Raw genomic sequence first — 18,652 nt, 5'->3', positions numbered from 1 at the left:
CCTCAGCAATCAGACAACAAAAAGAAATAAAAGGCATACAAATTGGCAAAGAAGTCAAACTTTCACTCTTCTCACGTGACATGATGCTGTACATGGAAAGCCTAAAAGACTGCACCAAAAAACTGCTGTAGCTGTTATATGAATTCAGCAAAGCTGCAGGATATAAAATAAATGTACAGAAATTGGTTGCATTTCTATACACCAATAATGAAGCAGCAGAAAGAGAAATCAAGGAATTGATCCCAGTTACAACTGCACCAAAAACCTTAAGATACCTTGGAGTAAACTTAAAGAGGTAAAAGATCTGTTTGCTGAAAACTATAGAAATCTTAGAAAAGAAATTGAAGAAGACCCAGAATGGAAAAATACTCTATGCTCATGGATTGGAAGAACACATATTGTTAAAATGTCTATACTATACATTCAATGCAATCCCTATCAAAATATCAACACCATTCTTCACAGAACTAGACAAACAATCCTAAAATTAGTATAGAACCAGAAAGACCCTGAATAGCCAAAGTAATGTTGAAAAAGCAAAGCTGGAGGCATCACAATTCTAAGCTGTATTACAAAGCTGTAATCATCAAGACAGTATGATACTGGCGCAAAACCAGACACAAAGATCAATGGAACAGAATAGAGAACCCAAAAATGGACCCACAAACGTGTATAGCCAACTAATCTTCGACAAAGCAGGAAAGTATCCAATGGAAAAAAGTCTCTTCAGTAAATGGTGCTGGGAAGACTGGACAACAACATGCAGAAGAATGAAACAGGACCACTTTGTTACACCATAGACAAAAATAAATTCAAAATGGTTAAAAGACCTAATGTGAGACCGGAAACCATCAAAGTCCTAGAGGAGAAAATAGGCAACAACCTCTTTGACCTCAGCCACAGAAGTTTCTTACTAGACATGTCTCAGGAAGCAAGGGAAACAAAAATGAACTATTGGGACCTCATCAAGATGAAGAGCTTCTGTACAGCAAAGGAAACAATCAACAAAACTAAAAGGCAGTGAACAAGAGAAGATACTTGCAAGTGACATATTGAATAAAGGGTTAGTATTCAAAATCTATAAAGAACTTACCAAACTCAACACCCAAAAAACAAATAGTCCATTGAAGAACCGGGTAAAAGACATGAAAGAATAGCCACTTTTCCAGAGAAGACATCCAGATGGCTAACAGACATACAAAAAGATGCTCAACATCACTCATCAGGGAAATACAGTCAAAACTACAATGAGATACCATCTCATACTTGTCCAAAAGGTCAAAATTAGCAACTCAGGCAACAGCAGTTGTTGGCAAGGATGTGGAGAAAGGGAAACCCTTCTGCCCTATGGGTGGGAATGCAAACTGGTCCACTCTGGAAAACAGTAAGGAAGTGCCTAAAAAATCAAATAGAATTTTCCTAAAACCCAGTAATTGAACTACTAGGTATTTATCCAGAGGATACAGTGATGCTGATTCAAAGGGGCACATGCACCCCGATGTTCTTAGTGCTATTGACAATAGCCAAATTATGGAAAGAGTCCAAATGTCCATGGACTGATGAATGGATAAAGTAGATGTGGTATATATATATATAATGGAATACTACTCAGTGATCAAAAAGAGTGAAATCTTGCCATTTGCAACAATGTGGTTGGATCTAGAGTGTATTATGCTAAGTGAAATTAGTCTGAGAAAGATAAATATATGATTTCACTCATATGTGGAATTTAAGAAACAGAACAAATGAACGTAGAGGAAAAGAAGGAAAAATAATATAAAAACAAAGAGGGAAGCAAACCATAAGAGACTCTTAAATATAGAGAACAAACTGAGGGTTGCTGGAGGGGAATGTGGGTAGGGAACGGGGTAGATAGATGATGGGCATTACAGAGGGCAGTTGTTGGGATGAGCACGGGATGTTATATATAAGTGATGAATCACTGTGTTCTGCTCCTGAAACCAGTACTACACTGTATGTTAACTAACTTGAATTTAAATAAATAAAAAATTGGGGCACCTGGGTGTCTCGGTTGAGTGTCCGACTCTTGATTTCAGTTTAGGTCGTGATCTCACAGTTGAAGCCCTATATCAGGCTTACTGCTGTCACCACAGAGCCGGCTTCACATCCTCTGCCACCCTTTCTCTTCCCCTCCCCTGCTTGTGCTCTCTCAAAAATAAACATTGAAAAACAAATAATAATAATATTAAAAAATTAGATTTTAGTTATTATATAGAATTACTCATTTTTGTATTTCCTCATGCTCTCTTGAAAATAAATTTTCTTTTAAATTAAACGTATTTATATTAAAATGGGTGTATGTTTTTATTTCTTTATTTTTTTAAAAAATTTATTTATGTTGAGAGGGAGACTGTGCCAGCGGGGGAGGGGGAAAGAGAGAGAACCCCGAGCAGGCTCTGTGCTGTGCACAGAGCCTGACACACGGCTCGAACTCATGAACTGAGAGATCATGACCAGAGCTGAAATCAAGAGGTGGACGCTCAACCAAGTCATCCAGGCTCCCCTTAAATGGGTATGTAGTTTTAAAGTGAAAAGTCCCCGCCTAATCCACCTCTTGCCTTATCTTCTCTCCCCTCAGTTGTGGGGAGACCTACCACTGAGAATTTAGAGTATGTACTTTGAGACATTTTACTAAACCTACTGAAAATGCATACATAAACACTTACATGTTCATGTTTATATGTGTGTCCATGGAAATATGTAGGTTTTGTTTTTTTTTTAACGGAATGCACATAAACTTTTTTAGTTAACATTATATCAGAGAACAGTTTTCCGTGTTTGTACTTAGCAATAGATCTCATTTCTTAAAAACATATACAGTCTTCTATAAGAGATAGGAAGTGATTTATGTAATTGATCTCCTCTTAGTGAGTTTGAAGTTTTCCATTTCTTTTTCTTTCCAATCCAGAAATAATACAACACTCAAATGTCTTTGTGTTTATGTTTTTCTGTAGGTTTAAATTCCACAGGTGGGCTTTTGAGTTCAGAGGGCCTGTATACTTAAATTTATAATAAATGCTGTCATACTTTCCAGAAAGAATGTGCTAACTTCTCTTCTTTCTAGCAGTGTAAAACAACACTTGTTTCCCATAACTGTTACTCAAACTGTGAGTTATCAGTCTTTTTAATGTTTTCTACTTCGTTGGTGAAAAAATAAAATTCATTTCATTTGAATTTCCTTGATTTTTAGTGAACTTGACCTTTGTTCACCAGAACTTAGAGGTAACAGCAAAACTGACCTGTATTTAAATGTCATGTTTATTCTTTTGCTGTCTATCTAGGCTGTTGCTCATGGTTTCCACTGAAAATGTGAACACTGAATACACAAGGTCACTAGGTGTCACTAGAATCCCATTTTGTTGGGCTGTTTCTGGGCATATTTTTTTCTAAGAGCAGGCAACTGTGTAACGGCCTCAGATAAAATTCTGATAGTTCCTCTGGATACTAGACACTTTTAGTGAAGAAAGAAGAAATAAAGGCAAAAGCCATAAAGGTCAACTTGGCTGTCACCTCTCAGTTCTGTTGAGGAAAGTTTATCTAACAGATAAATTGGAAATGCAGTTTGTAGGCATTTGTTTTTGCCTACTTGAGAGTAGGTTATTGCCCAGATGCCCCTGCATTTAGTGTGTCCTACACACTAACATATTTTCTTGCATGACCCCAACTCTGCCATTCACTTTAGAAAGTTAACACTAAAACACTCCCACCATTGGATTCTGAGTCCATCCTGGTCTCACCAGCTGTTGAAGTTGTGCACTTTACAACAGATGGCTCCCAGCTCCCTGCATCTAGTCAACATGTCTCCTCGTCCTCTTCCTCGCTCGAGCTCTTCCTTGGTCTTTCTTTGGCTGTCATGCTTTTGATATCGCGAAGATTGTAAGTAGTGATGTGTGGTGTCTCAGTCTGGGATTACCTGATGTTTCCTGATGAGGTTCTCTGAGTGCTGCGTCTTCTGTGGGAATACCCTAGAAGTGATGATGGGTTCTTCTTAGTGCACCCTCTCAGTGTGTTGGCGGTGCTGGTGGTGTTCACTTTGGTGCCTGCCAGGCCTCTGCACTGCGAGTCAACGTGCACCCCCTCCTTGCATTTAGTGTGGCTTTTAAGGGGAGGTACTTCAACTACGTCAGTAACTGTCCCTCATCACACTCTGTGTGTGTGTCTCCACATTTTATTCATGGGGTTGTAATCCATTACTATCATTGTTTAAACCTTTTAAGACTTCATTTGTCTTTGATTGGCCAGGGTAGCCTGTCCAACTTGACTTCTGTGTTATTTTACCCATCATCCTGTAAACACATCTTTTCTTTTGGGCACAACAATTTAATCCAAGATCTGCCTATACTATCTCTTTCCCAGCTCTGGATTCAGCTTTCTCTTTAGGGATCCCTGGTTCCTTTCAGTGGAAATGACATTTTGAACCCATAATCTGGTGCCACCCGGTATTGCTGCTCCCGTGCCCTCTTGGGGACAGAGTTAGCGACACGTGTGTATGTTCACCCATGTGTTTCGAACTCCGTTCCCACTGGTACCTGCAACATCAGTTCCAAACCAGGGGGTTCATTCCAGTCCTCATTTTCTTCTCCCCAGTGTTTGTGGCTCGCTCTCCAGACTGGGGGAAAGAGGATTCCTGTTATCCTAACAGGGCAGTTAATCAGATGTGTAGATGACTAGTCTCTTCTCCAGGGCTGTGCCTTCCCTGCACAGATCCCCTCCTCTGCTCAGGCTTGGATCCCCCTTTGCACTGGGCCTCTTCTCTGCACAGATGTCCCTTTATCCCAAGTCGCCCCCACGCGTGGGAACCCTCTACTACATCTGTTTAAATTTTGACACCCCTCACTGTGCCTCGCCCCCTCCCCCACATGTGGATGTCTTCCTCCCCCCACTTGAGCTCCAGCACCCCATGCTGGGCCATGCCCCACATGAGGGGCTCTGGGAAGCCCTCCAATGCATAAGTGCTCCCCATCCATCCACACAAAACTTGCCCCACCTGTGTGGCTCAAGGACAGAATTGTCAGGTGGGAAGGAAGGCAGGAAGGGCAGATTTCTTCCCTACTCTTACACTGAGGGCACATGTGGAGGGATTGCTAGAGTGGTGGGAACAGCTCTCAGAGTTCAAAATTACCCTGAAACTTTCAGTTTCTTAAGCCTATTCCTGTGATGAAAAGCTGGGTGTTAGTAAGACAGGTATTTTTAAAAACCTGCCTATTAGGTTTTTCTGTTTGTAGCAAACTTTCAGTCTTCCCGTGTTGACTAAAAACAAAGCAAAGCAGGGCACTTGGGTGGCTGAGTCCGACTTTTGGTCTCCACTCATGTCATGATCTCACAGTTCGTGAGTTTGAGCCCCGATGTCGGGCTCTGTGCTCATGGTGTGGACCTGCTTGGGATTCTCTCTTTCCCTCTCTGTTCCTTGCATTCTCTCTCTCTCTGTCTGTCTCTCTCTCTCTCTCTCTCTCTCTCTGTCTCTCTCCTCTCTTAATATTAAAAACAAAAAGGAAAGCCACATCCAAATTATCTACTGTTACCAAAGTAAAAGACATTTTTCCTATCTCAGACAGCATAGGTTTACTGAGAAGATAGACCTAATAATATTCATGAATCACTTAGTAAATGATACCAGAATAATGGGTTTCTTGTAGGTTTAGAGTAGCCGTTCTCACATCATGGCCCAGGGACTTCTGGGGTCCCCACACCCTGTAAGGGGTCAGCAGGGTTGAAATTTTTACAGTATTGACAAGACGTTATTTGGCTTTTTCTCTTTCATTTTCTCAGGCGGGCACAGTATTGCGGGGCCATGTGGCTTACACAGTATGTGGAACGCTGAAACGTGTGAAAATCCAGCCTTTCATTGACATTTGCAAAAATGTACAGCCATGCCACTTTTCTCCCTAACTTTTTTTCTGTTTTGGAAAATACTTTTCATAAAAGCTGCTATTTGTGTTAACATGTATTGAGTTTTATTGTTGTTGTTTTTAAATGAATTAGCAAGTATGTATTTTAAGAACTACTCAGTTCTGTTTTAATAAACATCCACGAGTGTAAATCACATAAAAAGCTTTATGAGGTACTTCAGTTTTCTAAGAATGAAAGAAATTTTGAGTCCAAAATACTGCTTTACAGTTCAGTTTGTGTCTTTCTTCCTTTCTTTCTCTCTCTCTCCTTTTTTTTAAAGTTTATTTTTATTTATTTTGAGAGAGAGAATCCCAACCAAGCAGTCTCCTTGCTGTCAGCTCAGAGCCTGATGCGGGGCTCAAACTCAGGGACTGTGAGATCACGACCTGAGCTGAGATCAGGGAGTCGGATGCGCCACCGACTCAGCCACCCCAGCGCCCCTGTGTCCGCGTCTCAGACTGTATCAGTCCCGCTGTTTCTGGGGGGTCTTGTTCTGTGCCCGGTGAAACCATGCTCACATACTACTTCCTCACTCCACCTGAGGGAGGTCCTTCCAGTTGTCTTGTTCTGTTTCACCGTTGAAAGGGATTCTTCTCCCACAGAAGGTCAGATACTTTTCCATTGCCCTGGCTTTTGAAGAGGTGAAGGCACCGTGGATCTGGGCTTCTTAGGTAAGCAACAGAGTGGGGTAGGTTTTCTGCAGTGAATGAATCTGAATAGCATCTGCTTCTCAAGGGCGCTTTTCCTGTCTGCTCTTGGCATGTAGTGTGAATGGGCATTGAAGTCGCCAAGCAGGTTTGCAATTTAAAATGTCTGGGGAAAATGCCATTTCAGTCTCAGACATTGTCTCTGTTTGTCATGGGTCTCCCCTCTGGGTCTGTGCAGCATCTGGCATAGTTGGGAGATGAAGGGGCAGAGCATCCCTCCCCAATTGTCTAGTACAGCTGGCCCTTGACCAGCATGGATGTAAGCTGTACAGGTCCGCTTATGTGTGGTTTTTTTCCTAATACAGCACAATATTGTAAGTATTTTCTTAGGATTTTCTTAAATTTTCTTTTCTCTAGTGTTTTTTATCAAAAGAATACAGTATATAATACCTATAATGTACAAAATGTGTGTTATTGACTCTATGTTATTGGTAAGCCTTTGGTCAACAGCGGCTTTTAGTAGTTAAGTTTTGGAGAGTTAGAAGTTATCTGTGGATTTTTGACTGCATGGTGGGGGTGATCAGTTGTTCAGGGGTCAACGGTGTGTCTGAACTTTAACACCAGCCAGGCTACTGTGGGTTTAAAGTTTTATTTTAGTCTTGCCAGAAATATTTATGGTAGACCAAAGCGTTATGTACTAGGATTTGATAAACTATTAAGGAGGCTGTTCAAACCAGTAATATAAATTGGGTCTGTTTTGGGGCGCCTGCGTGGCTCAGTCGGTTAAGCGGCCGACTTCGGCTCAGGTCGTGATCTCGCGATCCGTGAGTTCGAGCCCTGCGTCGGGCTCTGTGCTGACCGCTCAGAGCCTGGAGCCTGTTTCAGATTCTGTGTCTCCCTCTCTCTGACCCTCCCCTGTTCATGCTCTGTCTCTCCCTGTCTCAAAAGTAAATAAAACGTTAAAAAAATAAAAAAATAAATTGGGTCTGTTTTTATCTCCCAGGGGTTTGTATTCCCCTCCATGTAACCTGATAAGATTCAGGATGGAGTCGGTCAGCCTTTTGTCGGCGATTCCAAAGGCCCTGTGGTTGGGCCGGGACTTCTGGTGGAGGAGCCTCAGGGGCTCAGCTGGGGGTCAGCTTGGGTCAGACTGAGTGGGTGGGGGGGGGTTGTACAGGAGTCCCCAGTCTCAGATGTGTTTTTAGAAGAAGTACCTAATGGTACTTCTGTCTGGGTACTGTTTGAAAAGTCTTCACAACCCCCCTGCCCCCCCAATACACACACCCGGCACATACACCCTCTCATTTTAAGATTGCTGAACAGGGGGGAACGTAACAATGTGGTTACGGAACAGGCCAGGTGGGCCAGGCCTTGGTGCCTTAGGCTTGTGGAGGGTGTGTGTGTGTGTGTGTGTGTGTGTGTGCTGGGGTGGGGGGAAGAGGGAGGGATGGTGAGCCACTCAGTGATTAGCAGCAACAGACCAGTCGTTTCTGGGGGGGCCCGTGTGCTCCTTTCTCAGGTGCTCCTGTGTCCTTCACACACCCTTCCCTCGCACGCGCTTATCAAACTTCTCTCCTTTCCGATGGTCCTGTTCCCATACTCCGAATGCTTGCCAAGGAGAGGGTGGTGTTCTGAGAGGCACAGGCAGGGCTGGTGGGGAGTGCGGATCCAGCCCCGGACTCGTGCTGGCTGCTGGGTCCTGGTGTCCTCCTGTGACCTGTAAACCTGACCTGCCGGCACGATAGGCGCTTGCTCTCACCCCCCACTTAACAGGTGCTGTCCCCTCCTGTCGCTGGTCCCCTGGTGCTCTGCCCTGTGTCCTGGGGGAGAGGGTGGGGTTCATGACTTGAACTCTCCTGGGATTGGGTGCTCGAGGCTGGAGCCTTCACACAGCTGCCATTTGTTGTTATCCCCCCTCGGTGCCCACGGTGCTGGGTCCTAGGTAGTGGACCAACAGGCCTCTGCTGACTGGATTTAGGAGATACGGCGGGAATGAGTGTGGGTGTGGCATAAACCCTGGAGCTGACCCAGCTGCGGTAGAGGGTTTGTGCTGAGGATGGGGCAGGAGGGGCGTCCCAGGCTGGCTTGCAGGGAAGTGCCGCCATTCCTGAGCCCTCGAGGGGAAGGCATTCGTTGCGGTGGCGCCCAGGCAGGGCTTCCCGGACAGGAAGGACGACTCCGGCTGCTTTGTTCCCTGTTGGCTCTGAGGTAGCAGCAAGTAGAAAACAAAGATCAAAAAGGTTGGTTCTGCTTTTAGGGGCGTCTCTTGAGACACTTTTCTGCTTGACCACTAGGTGGGGGCATAGTGTCATGTTACACTTCTGAAGAGAAGCATATCCAACAAGAGAGCTTTTTTTTGTTTATTCAGTAGATTTTGATTGAGTGCCTGATAAACACGGGTTTTAATGTAGTGGCTTCAGTATTTTACTAAGCACGTGAACACACAAGTTGTTTGCACGCATAGAATGACATCACCAGGATTACGGGCCACCTGTTTCTTTGTTGTGAAAGGTCATATATAAACCCAGGTAGACGCAGGACATGTATCTCTGCAGCTTTCCACCTTGCATGATGGATAAATTGTCGAGACACTTACTCCCAGTAAGGACAGAACATATCTTCTACAGCTACACCCCCTGGGTCAGGCACACATTTTACCCAGTTGAGTCAAGCCTTTCCCCAAACTACTCACTAGTAGAGGATACTTCCTAGTTCTGTAAACTTGGGCAAAAGATCTTCGGTGAGCCTCAGCTCCCTCAGTTGTACAATGGGAGAAAATGATAGGCCGGTACTTGTGCACCAGGAATGGTGAGAGGTTCTTGGAAGCTGGCTGAGCTTCCGACGTCGATTATAACGTAAGTCTCATGTATGTGATGAGGCAGTTACCCTGATTCTTCTCCTACAGGTCTTCAGTCAGGATGCCTCCTGACCACCCCCTTAGGCTGTTTGGTTGCTTATAACAGTGGGAAATAGGTGACCTTTCACTTGAGTAAGAAGAAGCCGGGAAGCCCTGCTCAGGGTAAAAATAGTTACGAAAGGACGTTTTTAAAACAGAAAGAGGCATTCCTAAGAAATTGTTCTTCTCTTTGTCCTTGATGCCTGTTCCTCATTTCTTTATGACACCCATTATTCTGCCCCGTTCACTGTAGGCTTTCTACAGCCTTTCTATGGGTGTTAATTTGCTTTTTAAAAAGTCAACCTTATAAACGTGTAATTTACACAAAATGAAGTGTACCCATTTCAAGTATCCAGTTCACTGAGTTTTGACAAATGAATGCACCCATGTTAGCCTCACGACCACAGTCAACATATGGTGAACACTTTCATCACCCTTGGAAGTTTCCCTGTGTCCTTTTGCCACCACCTTCCCCTCCCCAGGCCCCCTTGTGCCCTTTACACTGTTGCACCGCATGGCAACCACATACCCGGTTCCTGGCACCTACGCCAACTTTGCTTGTTCCAGGGTCTCCTGTAAAGGAAACCTTCCAGTATGTGTTATTTTCCACCTGGCTGCTTTTGTTCAACACGATGTGTTTAAAGTTTATCCTTGTTGCCGTGTCCATCAATATTTTGATTTTTTTTATAGCTGAATAGCTTTCTATTATGTGGATATACCATAGTTTGGTTGTTCACTTTTAAGGGACATTTGGGTAGTTTTCTGTTTTTGGTTATTGTAAGTAAAGTTGCTATGAATAATCACGTTTGTGTCCTTGTCCTTATGTATTTTCATCACTCTCGGGCCATTACCCAAACTGTTTTCCAAGGTGCTTGTATCATTTTACATTTCTACCAGCAGTGCATGAATATTCCATTGGCTCCACATTTTTACCAACACTTGGAATTTATCAGTCTTTAAATTTAGCCATTCGAGTGGATATGTAGTGGTATCTCATGTGTTTATTTTTTGTAGGAGTTTTTTGGGATAGAACTCACCCATCAAAAGTGTACAATTCAGGTTTTGTTTTTGTTTTTTAAGTAAACTCTACATAGACCCAGCATGGAGCTCGATCTCATGACCTTGAGATCTAGAGTCACATGCTCTACCAGCTGAGCCAGTCTGGTGTAATTGAGCATTCTTAAATATATTCACAGAGTTTTTCAGCCAGCGCCATCAATTTAAAACATTCTCATCACCTTAGAATGCAGCCTTGTACCTTTACACCACCCTCTGTATCCCCCAAACCAGGGCAACTCCTAATCTACCTTCTGTGTCCACAGTGTTGCGTCTTCTGAACGTGTCATGTAAATGGAGTCATACAATATGTGGTCTTTGTGCCTGGCTGCTTTCTGTTAACATAAGGTTTTCAGGATTTATCCATGTTGTAGCACGTATCAGAATCTGACTTCTTATTAAAAAAACAGTGTTCCGTTGTATGGATATATCACATATATTCATATTGTTATGATTTGTAAGTATTTTCTCCCATTCTGTTGGCTGTTTTTATACGTCCTTTACAGTTTCCTTTGAAGCAAAAGGTTCTAATTTTTCTGAGTTCTACTTTTTTGTTTCTTGTGCTTTTGATGTCATTTAAGAAACTTGCCAAATCCAAGATCAGGAAGATTTAGTCTTAAATATTTTCTTCTGAGAATTTTATAGTTTTAGCTCTGACATTTAGGCCTTGGATCCATTTTGAGCTGGTTTCTGTGTGTGGTGTGAGGTAGGGGTCTGATTTCATCCTTTTTTGTTAGGGTATCTTGTCCCAGCACTATTTGTTGAAAAGAGGATTCTTTCCCATTGACTTAATGTTGGCATTCTTGTCAAAAATCAGTTAACCATACATTTGAGGATCCCCTATGGTTTTAGCATGTATTTTCCTCATGACTAGTACCAATTGATTGTAAGAACACATGCTTAGTGACTATTTGGTTTAAATTAAAAATGGTTGCCCATTTTTAAAAACTGGGTTTCTGTCTTCTTAATATTGAGTTGCAGGCAATTTTTGTACATTGTTCATAACAATTTTTTTTGTCAGATACACATACTGTAAATACATGATCTCAGTCTGACTTATTCTTTATTTTTTTGCATGTGTCTTTCAGAGCACATCAGTATTTTACTTTGTTGAAGTGTGGTTTTTTATTTTCTTTTATGCTTTGTGTTTTTGATATTCCCTCTGAATGTCTTTGCTTACTTCAAAATCATGAATTTTTTTCTCCCATTTTCTTCTAGGAGCTTATAGTTTGGCCTTTATATTTCTGTGATCTACAGTGTGCATGTGTGCATGTGTGGTGTAAGATAAGGAGGTCAAAAGTGTTTCACAAGAGTGTTTCTTTCTATAGTGATGACATTTACTCCTTCAGAAGGTATCTTTTGAGTACTCAGTCTATGCCAGGCATGGGGGTATGTTGTCACTAGACAGGCATAGTCACTCTCTCCATGAAACAAACAGGTTTTGTAAGCGCAAGGTGTGGTGCGTCCTCGGAAGGCTCCTCGAGGGGCTTCGCAGCAGAGCCCGTTTGCAGTTGGTCACCCTACTTAGCGGCTGGAGTTGGTGGACCTTTGAGCCGAGGTGGAGAAGACGGAGAGGAGCTAGATGCTTGGAGACTTGGGGGACCAGCTTTCTGAGGAACAGAAGGTCGCGGCCTGAGGCGGAATAATGCCGGTGTGTTTGAGGGTCTCAGAGCGTCAGTGGTTGGGATCTATGAGGAGAGGGAGCTCAGGACAGGGATGTGATCCTGCAGGACCGCAGAAAGGGGTTCGAATTTTACGCAGTCTCAGTCTTTACTCATTATGCCCTCTAAGTGTCACGCGTCCGTCCTGGGGAAGTTCTCGCGGGTGAAGCACAGCACCTGAGTTTAAAACGGTGCGGAGCTGACCTTGCCGTCATCTCTTCACTACTTCCTCGCTTCATTTCTGTCTTGCTTGAGGTGCCATTTTTTCCCCTGTTGTGCCAGCCAGATCCGTTTGAATCAGAACGCCTAGTTTCCTGTTCCCATCCTGTTATGGAGAGGGAGCCCCTCACACACAGGAAAGAGAAAAGCCAGCTATTATTGCAAGGCTTGTGGTGACACACTGGTCCCTTTTTACCCCTCCCCCAGTTCCTGTGCCCCGGGGTAGCGCCCCTCCGCGTGTGCGTCTTGCCACAGCTCTGCTGGGCCTTCATGTTCCCAGCTACTGTGTCTCCATTGCTGCCTGACGTCTGGCTTTTGACACTGTGTAGACTTTCTAGTGTGGAAGTGCAAATACAGCTTTCCCTGTGGCCACCTTCTGGGGGACCCCACTCCACGTACACACACCCACCCTTTGCACGCACGCATGTGCACACACACACACACACACACACACACACACACACACACTGCTTCTCCTCTCCTGATTCCGTAAAGTCAGCAGTTGGTGAATTAACCGTTTTACTTTATATAATTACAGCTGTGAAAGGTGTTTTTAGCTGAATCTGAAAATGTACACAAACACATTTCCTTTTGTGTGAAACTTGGTCCTTAACCTGAGCTCTGCCTGGTGTCCTTGAGTCCAGTGCGTCTCTGGTCCAGGTCATCTGAAAACTGAACCTGTCACCTGCTTTGGTGGCCCTGACTGTGGGCATGTCAGACCTACTCCCGCCTCCGAGTCCTTGAGGTGTGAGGAGAGGAGTCCAGTCCCTTGTGGTTTCACAAACTTCCTTGTTCAGCTTCTATACTCGGCTTTCGTTCTCTGTATTGGCTTTTCAGTTGCCCAGATGTGTCTCATCTACTCTTTGTTTCTGTTGGTCTGTGTCGTTTTGTTTTCCTTTACCCTTATTTGATGGAGGTTTTGGGAGCAGGAGAGAAAAATGTATGTGCTCAGTCCATCAGTTTTAACAAGAGCTCAAGAACATCCCATTTTTATTCCTAAATATTGCCCATTCAGATCTGCACCCGGTCCCGCATCTTTGGTGAAACCAGTAGCGTCTCCTACCCCCATAGTCCCTGACTGGTCTCCTTGCCCTCAAAGTCCCCGTCCTGGAGCTCACCCTGCAGAGTGGCCTGTCAGAGTCCCCCACCTCTCTAGCACTCTGGGGCCCACAGGACGAGGGCCGTCCAAGCTCAGGAGCTTAGCAAATGAGGCCATTGGGGTGACCTGTGTGAACTCCTTGTCACTGGCATCGTCTCTGCAGTCACACCAGTGGTGTGTGTTTTCCCAGAATTGTCACACTGCTGTTCACTTTGTCACACTTCTTCTGCCTGTGCTGTCCTTCCCGACGGAAGATCTGCGTCCTCCCCAATGCACTTCCTCATCAGAATTACCCACCCGTCTGGGGGTCGCCTCCCACCTGAAGCTTCTGACTGCTGTGTATCACAGCATCACGGGTGCTCCCTCTGGCTTCTGCTCTACCTGTTGTTGTGCTCAGAGTACTGTTTTTGTGCCGCATTCTGTGTTGTGCACTTTTTGCAAACTTCTTTCGTGCCTGGCTTAATAAAAAGACAGTTGCATTCCAAATCTGCCTCTGCGTTTACTGTATCGGGATCACAGGTGTCACTTGGCTTTAACCCCGTCGTGTGCTAGTGAGAGAGTGAGAAGTGAAAAAGGCAAATGAGGTCTTGTGCTAAAAGTAGTTTTGACCTCACATGCCCTCAGAAGTGTCTTTGGGACCCTAGAGGTCTTCTGACCACCCTTTGAGATTCCTTAAGTCTAGTGATAAATACTCTTGTCAGTGTGGTGCGTAATCTTCCAGACTGCTTACGATGAGAAATACTTTACCATATTATATACAGTATACAGTCCCATATGTCCCTGCTGAAGTTGTGTTTTTGTTCTTAATCTATTTTAGAGAGCTTTCTATATGAATATGGATATATTTGCCCTATTCTTTTTTTTTTTTGCATTGTATTTTAATTATATTTTCATCTGTCATTTGCATACAGATGTTGAACAGTGACAATGTAATGAAATATGGTCAGAGTTGGGTTTAGGGGCCGTACTTTTAAAAAGACTGAAACAATAGGTGAAATTATTCTGTTAACATAGGAGTGATCAAAGGCTTTTGATTGGGTTGTGGGGAGATGAGCAAAATGTTATATGCTTCATCTTTCAGTATTAATAATATAAATGAATGGGAAGAGTAGAAAGTATATGTAAGGATATCATTTAGAAAATTATTGTAATTGTTTAGATTTGAGCACCTGAATGCTTACAAGTAGGTAATGGTCTGAGGATTCCCAAGACAGGGAGGGAGGTGAAGGGCTGCAGAGTGAGAATGGAATCGCAGGTTGTGGGGCAGACAGGTCTGGGGGGTGGGGCACAGCCCGGAGTAGCTGTCATCGGCCCACCCTGCTCTCCGGGTGAAACACACAAGACAGAGAACCCAGTTTTGGGGCCAAGATAAACTTGCCAGCCTCGTTTCTTTAGGAACCTTCTATCTCTACATTACTCATTTTTTGTCCTGTTTACTTTCATATTATTCCTTTAGTAACATGTGCTTAAATTGTGTGTGTGCCATGCACTGATCATTTTGAAGGATGTTACTAAAGTTATCGCGGAAAAATTGTGCTTCCTTTACCTGCTGCCTGCTTCTACTCTTACACTCTAAACACTGTGTAGAGAATACTTTGACAAGTTGAATTTATATTGCCCTTTGTATTTGTTTATAAATGTACTTAATTTATTTTTTAATGTTTATTTTTGAGAGAGAGAGAGATATCAATCATGAGTGGGGACGGGGCAGAGAGAGAGGGAGACACAGAATCTGAAGCAGGCTCCAGGCTCCGAGCTGTCAGCACAAGCCCAACGCAGGGCTTGAACTCACAAGCTGTGAGATCACGACCAGAGCTGAAGTCAGACGCCTAACTAACTGAGCCACCCAGGCGCCCCTAGATGTACTTACTTTAAAAGCCACGTCTATTAAAATGGCCTGTGCATTTCTTAAATTGGTAACTGACATATGTGCAGATTTAATGCTATGTGAATTTAACAGAAACAAATGCTCATTATGCTGTATCAATTTAATTATACAGATGCAGGACAGCTGGAGTACATATTGATGAATCACTCTTCCCTGCAGCTAACACCAGGGAACACTTACCAAGCCTAATTAAAAAAAAAGTAAGTATGTGATTTCAATATGGACAGTGGCAACTATGAATTTATTCGTTCTTCTATTCCTAGAAAATGAAACTCTTTAGAATGTATTCAAGAGTTGTCTTAAGTATTGCTGCTGCTGGTATTGTTCTTTTCATGTAGCCTTTTTAAGAAAGTTACAGAAATCATTTATCCTTTAAATTTGTGAGAAGTGGAAGGAGATGTGTTTGCCCAACAGAAAGCTAAAAGTTGCAAGAGACCAGCAAATATCCAGGTGCTCTGGGAACTACTTCAGAATTCGGTTTGTTATGTCGGCAGCAAAATACCTTTGTTCTGCTGTTTAGCTGGAAAATCTCAAAAGTCTGAAGCAGAAATATCCAAGTTATTTAGTAAATAAGTTGTTTATTGAAAATCTGTGCAGACATAAAGACACTTTGAGGTCTAATCCATGTTTGAACTACAGCATTTTCACTCTTATTATTTGAAAACTTTGTGATTTCTTTATTTGAGGGTAAGCTGGTTTACTATGAAACTTAAGAGTCCCTTTGCGCATGAGAATGCCCGTTGGAGAAGAGATTTGCAGACTTTCTCCAAAGTGAATTAGACAGACTAGAACCATACATTTCCTGTAGATTAGAGAAGACGTTCCCATGGGTGCCTCAGATTTTCTGTAAATACTAAATCCTCTATCCATTCCATTTATGTCAGGCCAGCCAGGATTTGTAGTGCCCTGACGGGGTGCACTTAACTTCAGTCTCTGTCTGCTCAGATCTCATTCAGGTATAGGTGAAATAGAGTGTGCAAGGCTCTTGACTCTCTGTGATACACTTAGCAATAGCTGTGTCTGCTGTGGTTTTTTGGTTTAATTTTTTTAAATGTTTTTATTTATTTTTGAGGGGGGGAAATGGGCAGAGAGAAAGAGAGAGAGAGAGAGACAGAGTCCAAAGCAGGCTCCAGGCTCCAAGCTGTTAGCACAGAGCCTGACACAGGGCTCAAACTCACAAACCCTGAGATCAATGACCTGAGCTGAAGTCGGACACTTAACCTACTTAGCCACCCAGATGCCCCTCTGTGTTTGCGTTTTAAAAATAAAGTATATGTTTTTAAAACACATTAATCATACGAGTGTATTTTCATTGTAAAACACTGAATGTACACAGATGAAGCCAGTACGCACACGCACACATGCGTGCATGCTCGTGCGTGTTTTGTACGATTGAGGTTCTCCAATGTTACACATATTGTTTGGGAGATTGCTGCTTTCTTCTTCACTTAACAGTGTGTTTTTGACTATTTCATGACAGCATATGTAGGCCGTCTTCACTTGTCCCTATTGTACTCTATGGCATAAATGTGCCTTTCTTGGATTCATGCACCCTTAAATCATTGTGGGTTTTCAGTCAGCACATTGTGTATGTGACATGTTTGAGTTAATTGCTCCAGGTGTAGAATCTAGAGATGAAATTACTGGGTTGAAATGTGCATGCTCTCTGATACGAACAGTCGCCCCTGTTTACACAGTGACCACACCTGGATATTACTAATCTTTGTCATTTTTCCTAATATGAGTCCTAAGTCACGACAGCTTATACGCTTTGTTTGCTTGTGCCTGAAAACATTCCCTTTCCCTCTTCTAAGTGCAATTGCAGAGTGAACGTGACTGCAGACCGTAGTCTCTTGGGCTTTGGAGGAGGGTCTCGGCTTGCCCCTCCCTCACTCTTTCTGCTGCCAACCTGACCCTCTTCCCTGCTGTTGCACACATATCCCAAGCATGTTTGTGATTTAGAGCCGGTACGTTTTCTGTTCCCTCTGTCTGGAAGCTGCTCCCCCCAAACTCCATGATGTGACCATTTTTCTGACTTCGGTGGGGCTTTGTACCCGGGTTCCTTTCTCCGTGAGACCCCCTCCGACTGTCCTGTGTGCTGTGGCAGTTCTCGCCTCTGCCGACTGCCTGGCGCCCCACTCGCCTACTGTGCTCCTTTGGTCTGTAGTGCTTTCCCCTTGCTGATGCACTGTAGTCATGGTGGCCGTTTTGTAGGGTTCAGTTGCCCGTGAAGATCCGCAGGACTCTACGTGACCGTGCTGGGGAGTCTGTGGAGCACTCGGTGACAGGGAGGCGGGTGGGGGGAGCCTCTTACGGTTCATGGTCATGTACCCTTGTTGTGAGTGTATTACCTCCCCCAACAGCGGAGCCCTCCCGCTGGTGATAAGCAGTGGACAGGCCTTGAGAATACAAATGCCCCCAGATGCTTTGGACTCTCGGTTACAAAGCAACATTGTTCATCAGTACATTGCATGCTGTGCGTGTACTTCGGGGAAAACAGTTGAGGCCAGTTCCAGGTCTGCTGGAATTAACCCTCCCGACACACATACAATTTATTTTACTTACTAATTATGTTTATTTTCACACATATAATTTATTTTACTTATTAATTGTGGTTTATTTTCTGTCATTCATTAATAAAGCATAAGCTCCTGATAGCAAGAATCTTTTTCTGTTTCCAGACCAGTGCCTGACACAACATTTTTGTTAAATAATGAATGAGAGCAGGATGCTCGGTCAAGAACACGAGTGTAGGTGTGAGAAAATTCACCCAAGACTTTTTGGTTTCAAGCCTTGGGCTTCATCCTGTGCGTCACACCTTCTGTGTGTGTTTAGAGCTTTTGGGTTTCACTGGCTGAATAGAATTACTGTGATTTAAAGACAATAGGGCAAGATTAAATAATGGTTCTTTTTTCTGGTAGTTAAAAAATTGCTTTTGTATTTTGTTACTATGTCATAATTTTGGTGGGGGGAGGGGGAGAGATAACAGAGTAACCAAAATAAAGAAAAGACTAATTTCCTTTAAGAACTTTCATGGAAAGTAAGAATGCTGGGAGCATGTCAGGAGAAAATGCCTGAGAAAACAGAGCTACTTAGAGCACAGTATTTATTCTTAAAATTCTGATATTTTTACAGATGCACAGAAAGAAATGACTGTTGCTATTACACATGCAGTGCAAGAAGTACCTCTTTAAGATGGTTTTATTTGCAGTGTTATAAAAGATACCAAATGCACATGAAAGGGTTGCAATAAAGTATTCATTTTTATGTCCTTTT

The 18,652-nt window shown here is 43.3% G+C and overlaps 1 protein-coding gene across 4 annotated transcripts in view; it reads left to right on the top strand.

The window, feature by feature from the left end:
- The window catches only part of MCPH1 (microcephalin 1), a 271,742-nt gene that overhangs the window by 22,034 nt on the left and 231,056 nt on the right, over positions 1 to 18,652 (top strand). For all 4 annotated transcript variants that reach the window (XM_047090436.1, XM_047090437.1, XM_047090439.1 and 1 more), the window contains exon 4: positions 15,489 to 15,576. In XM_047090436.1, coding sequence (XP_046946392.1) covers positions 15,489 to 15,576 — 88 coding nt within the window. The remainder of the gene's footprint in view (positions 1 to 15,488; positions 15,577 to 18,652) is intronic.

Source organism: Lynx rufus, unplaced genomic scaffold, assembly GCF_022079265.1.
Source record: "Lynx rufus isolate CCGP_SWC_20201006 ecotype Redwood Valley unplaced genomic scaffold, mLynRuf1.p SCAF_3, whole genome shotgun sequence".
Classification (NCBI taxonomy): Eukaryota; Metazoa; Chordata; class Mammalia; order Carnivora; family Felidae; genus Lynx; species Lynx rufus.
Note: the sequence above shows the minus strand (reverse complement) of the source record. Positions and strands in the feature narration are given on the sequence as shown.